This window comes from Erpetoichthys calabaricus, chromosome 14 (assembly GCF_900747795.2).
Source record: "Erpetoichthys calabaricus chromosome 14, fErpCal1.3, whole genome shotgun sequence".
NCBI lineage: Eukaryota > Metazoa > Chordata > Cladistia > Polypteriformes > Polypteridae > Erpetoichthys > Erpetoichthys calabaricus.
In genome coordinates, this window is record NC_041407.2 from 69,980,242 (window position 1) to 69,994,497 (window position 14,256).

The 14,256-nt window shown below is 36.8% G+C and overlaps 1 protein-coding gene across 1 annotated transcript in view; it reads right to left on the reverse strand.

Moving 5' to 3' along the window:
* Positions 1–14,256, reverse strand: part of mtf1 (metal-regulatory transcription factor 1) — a 116,369-nt gene that overhangs the window by 17,931 nt on the left and 84,182 nt on the right. Inside the window, exons 5-6 of the mRNA XM_028819597.2 lie at positions 10,459–10,532; positions 4,434–4,567 (exon numbers count right to left, since the gene is read on the reverse strand). Of these exons, the coding sequence (XP_028675430.2) occupies positions 4,434–4,567; positions 10,459–10,532 (208 nt within the window). The remainder of the gene's footprint in view (positions 1–4,433; positions 4,568–10,458; positions 10,533–14,256) is intronic.

The following is a 14,256-nucleotide window of genomic DNA, read 5'->3' on the forward strand; positions in this document are numbered from 1 at the left end:
ATATATATATATATATACATATATATTGTGGCAGGAGGCCGGGGCCCATGCCCGGCCGGGACGTCCCTTCTACATATATTCCGGGAGAGCAACCATGGACGTCTCAGTGCCTCCACTGGGACGCTTGGTGGCAGCCTCAATGGCTGACGTTGGTGCCTCAGTTTCAGTTTGATCAAGCACCTGGAGAATTTCTGGGTGGGCTATAAGAAGGGCCAGCATCCACCACTCAGGAGCCAGAATCGGGAGGAAGAGGACGAGGTTGCCTGGGAGGAGTGGTGGTGCCAGAGGAAGAGTGTTTGTTCTGTGATTTAAGTGTTCTGAGACTGTGTACTGCCTGTGGGGTTCACGGGGAAGACGTGCCCCACAGGTGAGGAAAAATAAAAGTCTTCTTGTGTTTTACACATGCCTCAGTCTGAGTCTGTGCTGGGTCAGGCGCTATATAGCACCTTTATCACTATATATATATATATATATAATATATATATATATATATATATATATATATATATATATATATATATATATATTACCTGCTACCCTCTGCCAGAAAGCTGAAGATGGGCAGAATGTTCACCTTTCAACACAACAAAGACCCAAAGCACACAGCAAAATTGACCACACAGTGGAGGAAAAAAATGAATATTCTTGTGTGGCCCAGTCACAGCCCAGACCTAAATCCCATTCAAAATCTGTGGAAAGATTTGAAGATAGCGGTCCACCAACGCTCACCATCCAATTTGACCGAACTTGAACAGTTCTGTAAAGAACAGTGTTCAAATATTGCTCAATCTAGATGTGCAAAGCTGATAGAGAAGTATCCCAACAGACTCAAGGCTATCATTAAAGCAAAAGGTGGTTCTACAAAATATTGACATTGGGGGGTGATCCTTTATTAGTCTCAGTATGTCTTGTTTTTGATTTTTTTTATCATTTTTCTGAACTGTAGCTGTGAGATATATATATATATATATATATATATTATATATATATTCTAATATATATATATATATATATATATATATATATAGCAGACAGTATGTCTCTGAATACCTCAGAATTCATTTGGCTGCTTCTGTCCTGTGTCACATCATCAATAAACACTAGTGTCCCAGTGCCAATGGCAGCCATGCATGCCCAAGCCATCACACTGCCTCCACCATGTTTTACAGATGATATGGTATGCTTTGGATAATGGGCTGTTCCACGCCTTCTCCATACTTTTTTCTTGCCATCATTCTGGTAGAGGTTGATCTTGGTTTCATCTGTCCAAAGAATGTTTTTCCAGAACTGTGCTGGCTTTTTTAGATGTTCTTTAGCAAAGTCCAATCTAGCCTTTCTATTCTTGAGGGTTATGAGTGGCTTGCACCTTGCAGTGCACCCTCTGTATTTACTTTCATGCAGTCTTCTCTTTATGGTAGACTTGGACATCAATACGCCTACCTCCTGCAGAGTGTTGTTCACTTGGTTGGCTGTTGTGAAGGGGTTTCTCTTCACCATGGAAATGATTCTGCGATCATCCACCACTGTTGTCTTCCGTGGACGTCCAGGTCTTTTTGCGTTGCTGAGTTCACCAGTGCTTGCTTTCTTTCTCAGGATGTACCAAACTGTAGATTTTGCCACTCGTAATATTGTAGCAATTTCTCGGATGGGTTTTTTCTGTTTTCGCAGCTTAAGGATGGCTTCTTTCACCTGCATGGAGAGCTCCTTTGACCGCATGTTGTCTGTTCACAGCAAAATCTTCCACGTGCAAGCACCACACCTCAAATCAACCCCAGGCCTATTATCTGCTTAATTGATGATGACATAACGACGGACTTGCCCACACATGCCCATGAAATAGCCTTTGAGTCAATTGTCCAATTACTTTTGAGCCCCTGAAATGAAGGGATTGTGTTAAACAAATGCTATATATATATGTCACAAAAGCCTGGGGTCATTACCCAGCCGGGACGCCTGGAAGGACCGCAAGGTGACATCTATGTCTTTCGCGTCATGAGGGGACAACCGCCCTGGGTTAAGAGAGGACCACGAGAAAGAGCAAGGAGGTTCTAACCCATTGGGACCTGTGGTCACCGCCAGGGTGCGCCTTAAGCATCGTGGAACCCAGGAGACATTTACTTCCACCACACCCGGAAAGATGGAGGAAGACCCCTTCTGCGACGCCCGGAGTGCTTCCGGTGCAAAGGACAGCACTTCTGCCACACCAGGAAGTGCTGCCTGAAGGATGTCATCAGACACCTGGAGCACATCCGGGCGGGAATAAAAGGGGCCGCCTTCCTACAATGTGTGAGCTAGAGTCGGGAGCGGGAGCAGAACGAAGCTCCCCGGGGGAGAGGAAAGGTGGCCACGGACTGTGATAGAAGCCAGAATAGGGGTGATTTGGTGCTGGGAGCACTGTGTGCTGTGTGGGACTGTGTATTTGTGCATAATAAACGTGTGCGTTTTTATAAAGATGTGGTTTCTGACTGGTGGTGTCTGGGCAAGTCTCACAATATATACACACACTCATATTTAATCGGTAAAAATTACAAATTAAAGTATAACACAAATAATTATTTTTTATAAACAAATATTACTTCTGCTGTTATTGTTAAATTGTGGGTCTGCAATATTAAGAAAACAAAAGTTCAGTGTGTATGTAAAATCAAAGCAGATAATAAATTCATAAATTATATTAATATAAGAATAACACGTTAATGTGAACACAACCTCATAATTCTGTGGTACAGTTATGTAAAGGTTTTAAATGTAACAATACATGGCAAGCTCAAGACGTATTTAGAATGCAACACATTGTTACATGTTGCTGCCCTCGTGTCATTTATATAAAGGTGAAGAATAGATATATAGCACCATTGAATCAAAAAATAACATTCTCCAAGTACTTTTCAAGTTTCCTATATGCTTCCAGACACAGTATTTGCACATATCAGGCAGTAACCTGTTACCTATACAAGATATGGCAATATTACAACACCATAGTCACCATGGTATGCACAGTGTGTACTTTTAGCATAAATGCAAAGGATACTCATTAATCTGTAAATGTAACCTGTGGCCAAAGCACCGGAATTTAGTTCAGTCACTGAGAGCAACAATATTCCTATCTTTGCCCCGTTATTTGAAATTATGCAAACTTGCTGCCCATGTGTTGCCGATGTGTCTCTCTGTCCTTGAGCAGTTCAGCCTCTGTTTTTGAGGTAAGTATGCTGTTTGCAAGTGTCTGCTTTTTAGTGTAACTTCTTCAATATAATGAACTGTTGTGCTCAGGCATGCTTTAATAGTTCTGGTCAACCACATATTAGTTGTGGTTGCATAAAATGTGACTTGCTGCAGATCCATTGTAATTCCTGCCTAACATTTGGAATAATGTAAAGACAACACAACTTTGCAAAATAATTGTGGGAGGGAATGACTCTCTTACCCAGTGGTAGTTTGTAATGTGGAGCGCATCTACACAGAAGGCAGTTACTGTATCATCACTTTCTGCGATTAGTAGATCACACCAGCCATAACTGTAATTGTGATTAATAAATGATAAATTGTGCAGCCCTGATGTATAATAGATGATTCAAGCTCCAAAATAAACTGCACCCTATTGTTTATACTGTTGCGCTGTCAGTAAACCATCTTTTAATCTGATAAATTACAAAACTCACTTGCCAGTTTACTCCATTACAGCTTGATAAAAATTTAATAAACTATGGAAATAACAATCATAACTGGCAAAACTTCTCCAACATCCCGTTTGGTCTTTGCCAACCATCGCATTCCTTTCAAATTACGTTTCGACCCCATGGACCACAAACTTCGGAAACCCCTGATTTATAGTATGATTGATTATGTTACAAAAGAGGAGTTGCTATTGGGTGAAAGAAAGGTATTTTTGGATCTTAACAAAACATACTAGCTGGCATAAGCTTTCACAATTTTTAATGTTTTGGAGCAAATGAACAGGTAAACAAGTGGTTACCAGATAAACAAAAACATTAGCTGCATGTCCCTAAAAACATGTTTTTAAGACATTTAATAGTGCTATGTATAAAGAAAGTTAAGTATCTTATTCTGGATTTTATTAAGGTTTAATTAAAGTAGTTTTAGCAAAAAAAAAAAGTGAAGAATTTTAAAATGAAGAGTATACTTCATTAAAAGCACTGCACCTTTCAATAAATTAAATACATTTAAATTTTTATTATACATGTTAAATGTAATAATATTAATTTAAACTGGGTTTCAATGCAGTAATCAAATTGAACCTTAGTATATTAAAGGCCACAACTAACATTTCAAAAGGTGTCAAAGTAACTTTATTTGTAACATTATTATATTGAGTCAAAATTAAACCTTGTATTGAATTAACTGCTGTGGGTTGTAAATTAGTAGACTATATATTGAAAATAAGACCAAGGGCTTGTTAATTTAGAATGACAAACCTCTGACAAAGCTTGACTTAAGCTTGGACCATCCAGATGTCCTTTGTCATGACCCTTCATATGACTCTTAAGGCTGTATTGAGAACTGAATGTTTTTTCACAGCCATCACTGGGACAGAAAAAGGGTTTTTCTCCTACATGACAGGGAACACAAAAAAATGAAGAATATATGATTAAAATGATCATATCAGTAAAAAGTATATTAAAAAATGTTATTATACTATGTGTAGATTATATATATATATATATATATATATATATATATATATATATATATATATATATATATATATGAATAATTTCTGATGTAAATTTTTACATTTATATAATCCAATTCAGTTTGTGCACCAGTTGCTTCTTGTATGGAGTTTGCATATATTTCTACCAGGTGCTCTGGCATCCTTTCACAGTCAAAAGACATTAGGCTTAAGCAAACTGTTGTTGCTAAATTGGCCCTAGTGTCTGTAAGTGTGTTCACCCCAAGATGGACTGGCACCCTAGCTGGGGACTGTTCATGCCTTGCACCCTATGATTGCTAAGATAGGCTTCCATTTCCCCATGGCCCTGACCTGGATAAATGGGTTATGAAGATGGATGGACAATTTAATTCAGTGATGTGAAAGCTGTGCTTAAAGCTAGTAGTAAAATGTGCAATAGAAGAGTTTGTTCTTGTTTCTGAAGCTGCTTTACCCTTGAGGAAAATGCCATGAACCCAAGCTAAATTCTTTTTTCAGCAAAGAATTGTAACAGTTTTATAACAATGTCATCAGAGTGTGAGACAAGTAAAATAAAAATATATTTATTCAATGAAATTATATTCAGTTAAAGTGCATTTTACTAGAACATTCATTTCATATACAACATGTTGTTTTTCACACATTATGGGTAACTGGCGTTTTATTTTATTTTAAATATGTTATTCCTACAACTTATTACCTCTAGGGCTTTGAATGAGATACAACTGAAACAGGTAAAACTGGACATTTTCACCTTATGCTGAGCAACAGTTAACATATAAAATTCAAGTAGTCTCTGCACCTATACTGTAGAATACTCCATCCCATGAAAATGTTCAAGAAAAAAAAAAATCTTAAAAAGTTCCAATCAACAAAACTTAAAACTTGCTACATGCCAAGCACTATGATTAGTCCATGCGAATAAAGTGATCTGTAAGAAATGCAAACTTTGCTGTAGCCTCCCACCATAGAATTTTGAATAAAATGGCTCATAGGAACAAACGCACAGCTCCTATATGGTAGCCAATTGCTGAGCCACCACAATGCTCATCATTTGGCTAGATTTGCTTACATGAAGCAAGTACCCTTGCTCAACTCTGCAGATCAATCAACGCTGTTCTCTAGCAATTGCTGCCTTTAAAAAAAGGAAACCTCTTTCTTGCTCCTGCAGTATTGCAGTTCTTAAAACAAAACACAAAAGACTAACATATTCCCGAAAAAAAGGACACTTAAAAAAAAAAAAAGAAGTCTAAACAATCACTGACCAACAAGGTAAACAGAAATCAAACTTTCTTAAACCATTGCTCCACCCAACACCAAGCCAATCAAAGCGAGTCTGTCCTTAAGCCTGCAGGTAATTGGCCAGGACGCGAAGGTTATCTATACACATACAAGTGTAAAAAGCTGTGCAGGCTAGAAATGGCTTGGTCACTCATAGACTGCCCATAGGTCACCAGTACACTGTAAATTAAATAGTTAAGTTTTCACCAATGAACCAGTTATTATTGACAGGGACATTTGTGTGTATCCTTTGTTTCTGTGTAGAAACTGACTCCTAAAAAGCAACTAACTAGTTTCTCTCAAACAGAAAATAAAAATTTAAAATTTTTTGAAAAGTAGCATTTAGCTTGCCAAAGTCATTAGTATAACAAGTATTTACATAGCATTTATATTGAATTAAGTATTATACTGTAAGTAATCTAGACATAATTATATGGGTGGACGGGTGTAGGCTATATGCAAATGCTATGCCTATTTTATATAAGGGACTTATAGTATACGAGTATAAACTTATAACAGTCTTATATCTGCATCTGCAGATTTTGATATCTGCAGGGGATTCTGGAAGTAATCCTTCATGGATGCAGAGTGCTGACTATATATTTATATTTAAGACATTTGAAATTTAGGGAGGTAGCAGGGATAAACAAGGTATAAGACTAGGGCTGTCATGTTGAATTGCAGCTAGCTGAATATAAATCAAATGGATTAAAAAAAAACAAACAAAAAAAAAACCCTCACTTGAAAGACAGAAACTACAAACTGAATGTGTAAGAACAATTGGTTATATTTCTGTACTTCAATTTCAGCGATACTCTGGACACACTACAGATTATACAGATTTATACAGATCTTTACTGCACAGAAGTTCCACGATGTACTTTTTGTATTTTTGTCAAGCTAGCTTTGTCATTTCAGAAACATTTAATGAAAACACACCCTTTCAGAAAACTTTTTGGGATTGATCTTTCTACCCCACTGCTGTCCTTGTTGATATACAAATGTACCAGTTTTGTGGGACTAATTTTGTAAAACACGTTCCCAGTAGTTTATAAGTGCAAGTTTCAAAGAAACTTTTCAGTTCTAGTAATACTTATTTTGGTTGCATATATTAACACACAGTTTCACAACATTTAATGTATAAATTCCTGCTTGATTGTGGCATTCACAATGGTCTGTGTATTTAATGTTTTCAGTGTTGAAAAACAGCGAGTTGTGAGAAAAAAAGGGCTCAAGTCACTTCTACTAAAGGTGTGCAGTAACTGAAAATAATAATAAGTTCAATCTTAAAATTAACTAACTCTGGCACTAAAGACAAGTGCTGTAAACTTTTAAAGTCAGGCTCCACTGAGACGCTATCAACTATCCATTAACTGTATTTTTTTTTTTTGAGAGTAATTGTTTTCATCTAACCATACAATTAACTACAGAGTAACCTTGTCTGTAAATTTAGTACTTACCATATAATTATTGAAATGCATTTTATAATCATTTTAATTTGTTTTAGACAAAGGCGACTACTAAATAGCCAATGATCAGTAAGCACTAATTGGACACTGAAATGAGTGCATTTAAATGCACACAGAAAGCCATAAAAAGGTGACACATTATTTATTGGATTCTGTTACTGGATGGCAAACAGCATACTCTTCTTTTTGCCTGGCTATGTGATGGAGTCCTGCAAAAGATCAGCGTACCAGTATGTTTGCTTCTTGCCTTACAACCAGTGCTGCCAGGATAATAATAACAAAAGTATTTTTACTTAAACAGAACAAGTATTGTGTTAAGTTACTTGTTATTTTAAAAGGTTATCAGACTACTTAACACACATTACTTTTAACGAGTTACCCTACTGCTCCAGAGATTGTGCTGCTGAGCTTAGCACTTATGTTCAGCTCATCAACACAAATTAAGCTATTTCTAAAATTGTGAGGCAGGTTATTTCAACCAGGAGAAGGAATAATGCAATCACCCAAGAGTGCTTCCACTGTTTTCTATCAATGGTTGCTGGAAGCATGTGCAAAGCTAACAGAATGCAATAGAAATACACAGACTAAAAATATCATTAACTATAACCTGGTTAAGGCATTACATGGTCAAAAAAAAAGGTTACTTGTGGAGAAATCTGTGTTAACCTGGTTTTCTCAGAAGTTAATACCCTAATTTCACTAACTGGAATAAGGGTTTACATGGCATTTCAAAAAACAGGTTTCTGTGAATAACCGTGATATTAAAGCATACATAAATGCACAAAATGATATTTAGTGCATATGACTCTTTACGTTAAAAAGAGATTACAGTGGATTCTTAAATTATTTAAGGCCCTTCACTTTCTGCACACTTTATTGTGTTGTATATTTCATTTTAAATAGATACATTTGCCATTTTGCCCATCAATCAATACTTAATATGTGAAAACATTTTCAGAAAGGTTTACAAATTTTCTTAAAAATGAAAAACTGAAATGTCCCATTTATGTAAGTATTCAGAACGTTCTGCATCCTGTTTGGTTTAGTTATCCTTGAGATGTGTCTAGAACTTGACTGGAGTCCACTTATGGCAAACTGAACTGATGGACATTGTTTCGAAAGGCACAAACCTATATACCTAAAGTCCCATATTTACACTCTACATCAGGAGAAAATGTAAGCCGTGAAGTCCAAGGAACTCTCTGCAGACCTCTGCAATAAAACTGGTGTGGCACAGATCCAAGGGTATACAACCATTTCTAAAGCTTTGTTCCTAGGAGCATAGTGGTATCAATAATTGTGAAATTGAACAAGTATAGAATCACAAGGACTAGAGTTGGCTGTTCAGCCAAAATGAGTACCTGAGCAAGAAGGGCCTTGGTCAGGGAGTTGACCAAGAACTCAACGATCACTCTAACAAAACTTCAGAAGTCCTTTGCTGAGATTGGAATACGTGTTGGAAGGATGACCATCTCTGCAGCATTCCATTAATCAGGCATTTATAGTAAAGTGGCCAGACAGAAGCCACCCTTGAATAAGATGCATAAAACAGTTTAAAGGAGTCTGAGAGCATGAGGAAAAAGATCCTCTGGTCTGGTGCAACAAAAATTGAATTGTTTTAGCACAACTAAAAGCACTATGTCTGACAAAAATCAGACACTACTCATTACTTGTTTATTACCATCCCTATGGTGAAGCATGGTCATGGCAGCTTCATGCTATGGGAGTGCTTCTCAGTGGCATGGACAGGAAGACTGGTCAGAATTGAGGAAGCGATGAATTTAGCCACTTACAGATAGCATCCTGAAGAAAACCTTCTCCAGAGTTCACTCAGCCTCAGAATGAGGAGATTGTTCACTTTTAAGCAAAAAAATGGCCCAAAGCTTACAGGAAGGACAATGCTAAAGTGGCTTCAGGACGAGTCTCTTACTGTCCTTGAATTGCCCAGCTAAAGGCTAGACTTATACCCCACAGAACATCTGTGGAGGGACCTGAAGATAACAGTTTGCAGATGCCTCCCAGCTAAACTAATAGACATTGAGACAATCTGCCAGGAAGAATGGGATAAACTACCCAAATCAAGAGACCTAACCAAGAAGATTCAAAGCTGTAATTCCTGCCAAAGGGGCTATTGAATAGTACCGATTTAATGGGCTGAACACATAAAAATTACAGACTTCAGTTTTTATTAATAAATTTGCAAACCTTTCTGAAAACATGTTTCCACTTTGTCAATATGGGTTATTGAGTGTAGGCTGATGGGTAAAAATGGGAAATTTATCAATTTAAAATTAAACCAACAACACAAAAAAGTGAAGAAAGTGAAGGGGTCTGAAGACTTTCTGAATCCATTGTACATGTTCTGGCTGCAGGCAAGATAGAAAACCATAGCTGAAAATGAGATAAATTCATTAATGACTATGCATTATTAGTTTAAGTAATGCTTCTTATATGCATTCCTCGGAGAAAAAAAAAATTTATCTCCTTACCCTGCATGTCAGTGCCATTACCGAAACAATTATTAAACTTTAAAATTGAAAATAAAAGCAGGACTAGAATGTACACGTGAAACTCATAATTTTTACCATACATTTTAAAAAAAATTAAAAGTATACTTAATTTGAGTTAGAAAACGACTGACTGACTGACTGACTGACTAATCAAATCTAAATTATTATTTGCTAATCTGATGGCATAATATTGACCAAAATTGAATTTCTTTAACTTGTATTATATTCATGCATGACAATCCCTTGAGTTATTTGAAGTCCTAGTGTCAATGCTGCACATTATGATTTCATAGAAAAAGTACAAAGTACATACAACTTACACTTCTATACCCAGTTTTCCTCTTGTGGTAACTGGTAATAGAAACAGTTCTCTTTTCTTTTTAATAACCATATCTTCAACTTCAGTTACAAAAAACATACACCATTCTACCTAACTATTATGAAAGCAATCATTTCGACCTATTATAATAAAGAAAAAACTTAAACACTTTGAAAGTCTAAAATTTTTCAGAGTCTCATAAAACCTCACCTGTATGCGTTCTGACGTGGGTTTTAAGATGGTGACTAGCAGCAAACGCTTTTCCACAACCACTATGATCACACCTGCATGAAATAAATGCAACCTGTTTCAATGTACTGATTATGGATTTGAGCAGGACTGTTACCAAAATTATAAATAATTATATATTAATTTTTAATTAATTTTATATATTATATTTATATATTATATTACTGCTCACTCAAAATCATAAAGCTCTGCAGTAGAACAGACAGAAATGTTTGTAGTCAGATCAGAAAAAAATGCATATGGCCCAATACTGAAACAACCAAATTGTCATTAAATTATTAATACAAGGTTCACATTCAATTGTAACAAAAAAATCCCGTAATTTTCATTGCCAAAAAAAAAAAAAAATACAAAAATCAAAGGCTGATATCGATTAAAAAAACAAACAAAAAAAAAAACCACACAACTCTACCCAGATGGCTCTTCTGACTTTGACTGATTTGTCTTTAAGTTATCCATTAGTAAAATGTAGTTCAGGGCATGAAACTGGCAGTAGACACTGAGGTTAGCAACATTCCAGTCAAACTGTTTAGATGAAAGTTCACAGAAAAACCCCAACACTATTATTTGTATTGGTCCTTTATAGAATTCTATTTAGATGGTTAGATAAGTTGTACAGATTGCACAAAAAAAAACACGCAGGACAAAAGGATGGAGATTAAAGCACACAGCAAATACAGCTTGCAGGTGAAAGGAATAAACTTTTGGTTTTCTCCTCTAGATGCACTCAGCTGTCCTCCCTCAGTTTTAAATGTGACAATTGCTCTGAATATTCTTCTTTGGGAGCTACTTTAATTACCTCAGATGCTGTAGCTTGTAGTTCCTTCTTTTTCTGTTTTGCCAGCAGGTCCATTTGTGTTACACTTCTACGGATGCCTCCATTTTAACTAGGCACCACAGCTTTATCGTTAAAGAAGCCTATACTGTAGTGATAATCCAGTAAATCTAGTTTTGAGAGTTTTCTGGGTGTAGCACAGAAAGTCATGTTATAAATAATTAATCAACAAGCAGTTATGCAATTAATTTTTGGACTGCCAATCTCACTGATTTTTGTTTTGGAATTGTAAATCCATTACATTTAACAGTGATAACAATATCTGCCATCCTTTAGGGTACAGAAAGCATACCTGTACAACAACCAGTTTTAAAATTTAATTTCTTACACTGTCAGTCAGTTACTCAGTCAGTCATTTTCTAACCTGCTTAGTCTTAAACAGGGTTGCAGGGGTCTGCTGGAGCCTATCCCAGCTGCCTGGCATAATTATAATATGACAAGGCAAAATTAAAAGTTAGGTGTTAAAATATTATTATGACTAGAAATAATCTTAATTACTATATGTACAGTATTTTTGACTAATCAAAAAGGAGAACACCAGGGGCCTCATGTATAGCACCGTGCGTAGAATTCACATTCAAATGGCGTACAAAAACAGAAATGTGCGTATGCACAAAAAAATCCAGATGCATAAATCTGTCCATAAGCCAAGTTGCACATTTTTCCGCTACATAAATCCCAGTCAGAGTGAAATGTAACACATGTGCACGCACCTGCCACCCCACCCCAACTCCTCCCAGAGTTACGCCCCTTTGAATATCCAAATCAATATAAATAGACCCTTGTTTTGCGTTCTGTGAAAAGACAATGGCAAAAGCATGAGGCAAAAAATAGAAAAATTTCAGCGAATACCAAGTACAGTCGTCCCTCGCCATATCGCGGTTCACCTATTGCAGCTTCACTGTATCGTGGGGTTTTAAAATAAATATATATATATATATCTATACTAATAAAAGGCAAAGCCCTCACTGACTCACTGACTGACTGACTCACTCATCACTAATTCTCCAACTTCCCGTGTAGGTGGAAGGCTGAAATTTGGCAGGCTCATTCCTTACAGCTTACTTAAAAAAGTTAGGCAGGTTTCATTTCGAAATTCTACGTGTAATGGTCATAACTGGAACCTGTTTTTTGTCCATATACTCTAATGGAGGAGGCGGAGTCACATATCGCGTCATCACGTATTACGCCTCCTACGTAATCACGTGAACTGAAAACAAGGAAGAGATTTACAGCACGAGTCAGATGCGGGAACGAAGGCAAATGACGTTAATTGTTGAGTGTCTTTTAATACTGTGTAATTGTTGAGTGTGCAATTAAACGTGTGCATTTACAGGGTGATTTCTTAGGCTTAAAAGCATGCCTTTTATTAAAAAGGTAAATGCAAAATGTTTTCATTCTGAAGGGCACAAACCACGTTAGATTTCAGCCGTTAAACGCGCAAAAATGTCGGTACACCAGATAAATAAGCGCAACATATTATCAGTTGTATTGTATGCTTACAATACATATAGAAATGTATTAATCGTTAACTAATATTATGGGATGGTGTTTTTCGACTCGCGCCTTGATTTAAACGATTGTATGTCTTGGTGGGTTTGCGTAGCTTATTGTCAATATATTTTCACCTCTTTTTAAGACTTAATTTAAAAAGGTTGTTCTTTTCTTCTTAATTATATTTAAAAGCAACACTTCACCGCTGCGAAGCCCCTCTTGCGCTGACGTCCGAGGTTCGATTACCGTAAGCGAGTGCGGTGAGTCTGTACGCCTGATGAGCCAAGAATAAGGGGGAAACACGTGTCGCGTACTCTTTGCATTATTTGACAGTAAACTATTTTCAACCATTCTATGATCTGCTTCTCACAACTGAAGGCACCGTGGCTGATGTTACCTGACTTGCTGGCCAACCATAAGCGTTACCTGGTAGGTAACCACCCACTCACTTCACTACAATACGGGAATCGAACCTCGGACGTCAGGGCTAGAGGTGAAGCCCCTAAAATTGCGCCATGGCGTGTGGTTCGTTTATTTGACAGCATGTAGATTGGGGTAATTACATTCACGGCATTCGTAGTCTGATTCACAATCTGATTGTATGGGTGGTTACCTACCAGGTAACGCTTATGGTTAGGCCAGCGAGTCAGCTCGAAGTGGATCACTCGAGTGAACGGCAGCTTCACAAAAAAACAGATCCTTAACAAACTGTTATTGGTATATTTTCCCTCAATTTAAAAAGATTTTCTTTTCTTCTTAATAAAAATTTAAAAGCAGTACTTCGCCGGTGCGAAGTGCGGGGATTTGAGCGACTGACGCATACCGACATATTCATGAGTGCAGGTACTTCGGAAAGAAAGCACCGTGTAAACCTAAACTTTAAATTAAGTTCATAGACCTACAAAAGGTTGCCATTGATTTGAGGCAAGATTGCTTTTCTCATGTACAACTATACGTTGCATTCTTAACAGTAGTGCTTGCACAGCTTGGTCATATTACAACCTGAGTGCTGAACTGACAATGTCGGTATACAAACAGAACTATAACAATCGTAATAAACGAACAAAAAAAAAAGCGAAGAACCCTTGGATTTAATAAAAAGGCTCCTTCCTTGGCGAAGCAAGTAAAAAGGAAGACCTTATATGGCGTTCGTTTATAAAACAGCGGAAAAGCTGTGTTAAGGCTGCTTCACAAAAAAACAGATCCTTAACAAATTGTTATTGGGATATTTTCCCTCAATTTAAAAAGCTTTTGTTCTTAATAAAAATTTAAAAGCAGTACTTCGCGGGGATTTAGATATATATATATATATATATATATATATACTAGCAAAATACCCGCGCTTCGCAGCGGAGAAGTAGTGTGTTAAAGAGGTTATGAAAAAGTAAAGGAGACATTTTAAAAATAACGTAACATGATTGTCAATGTAA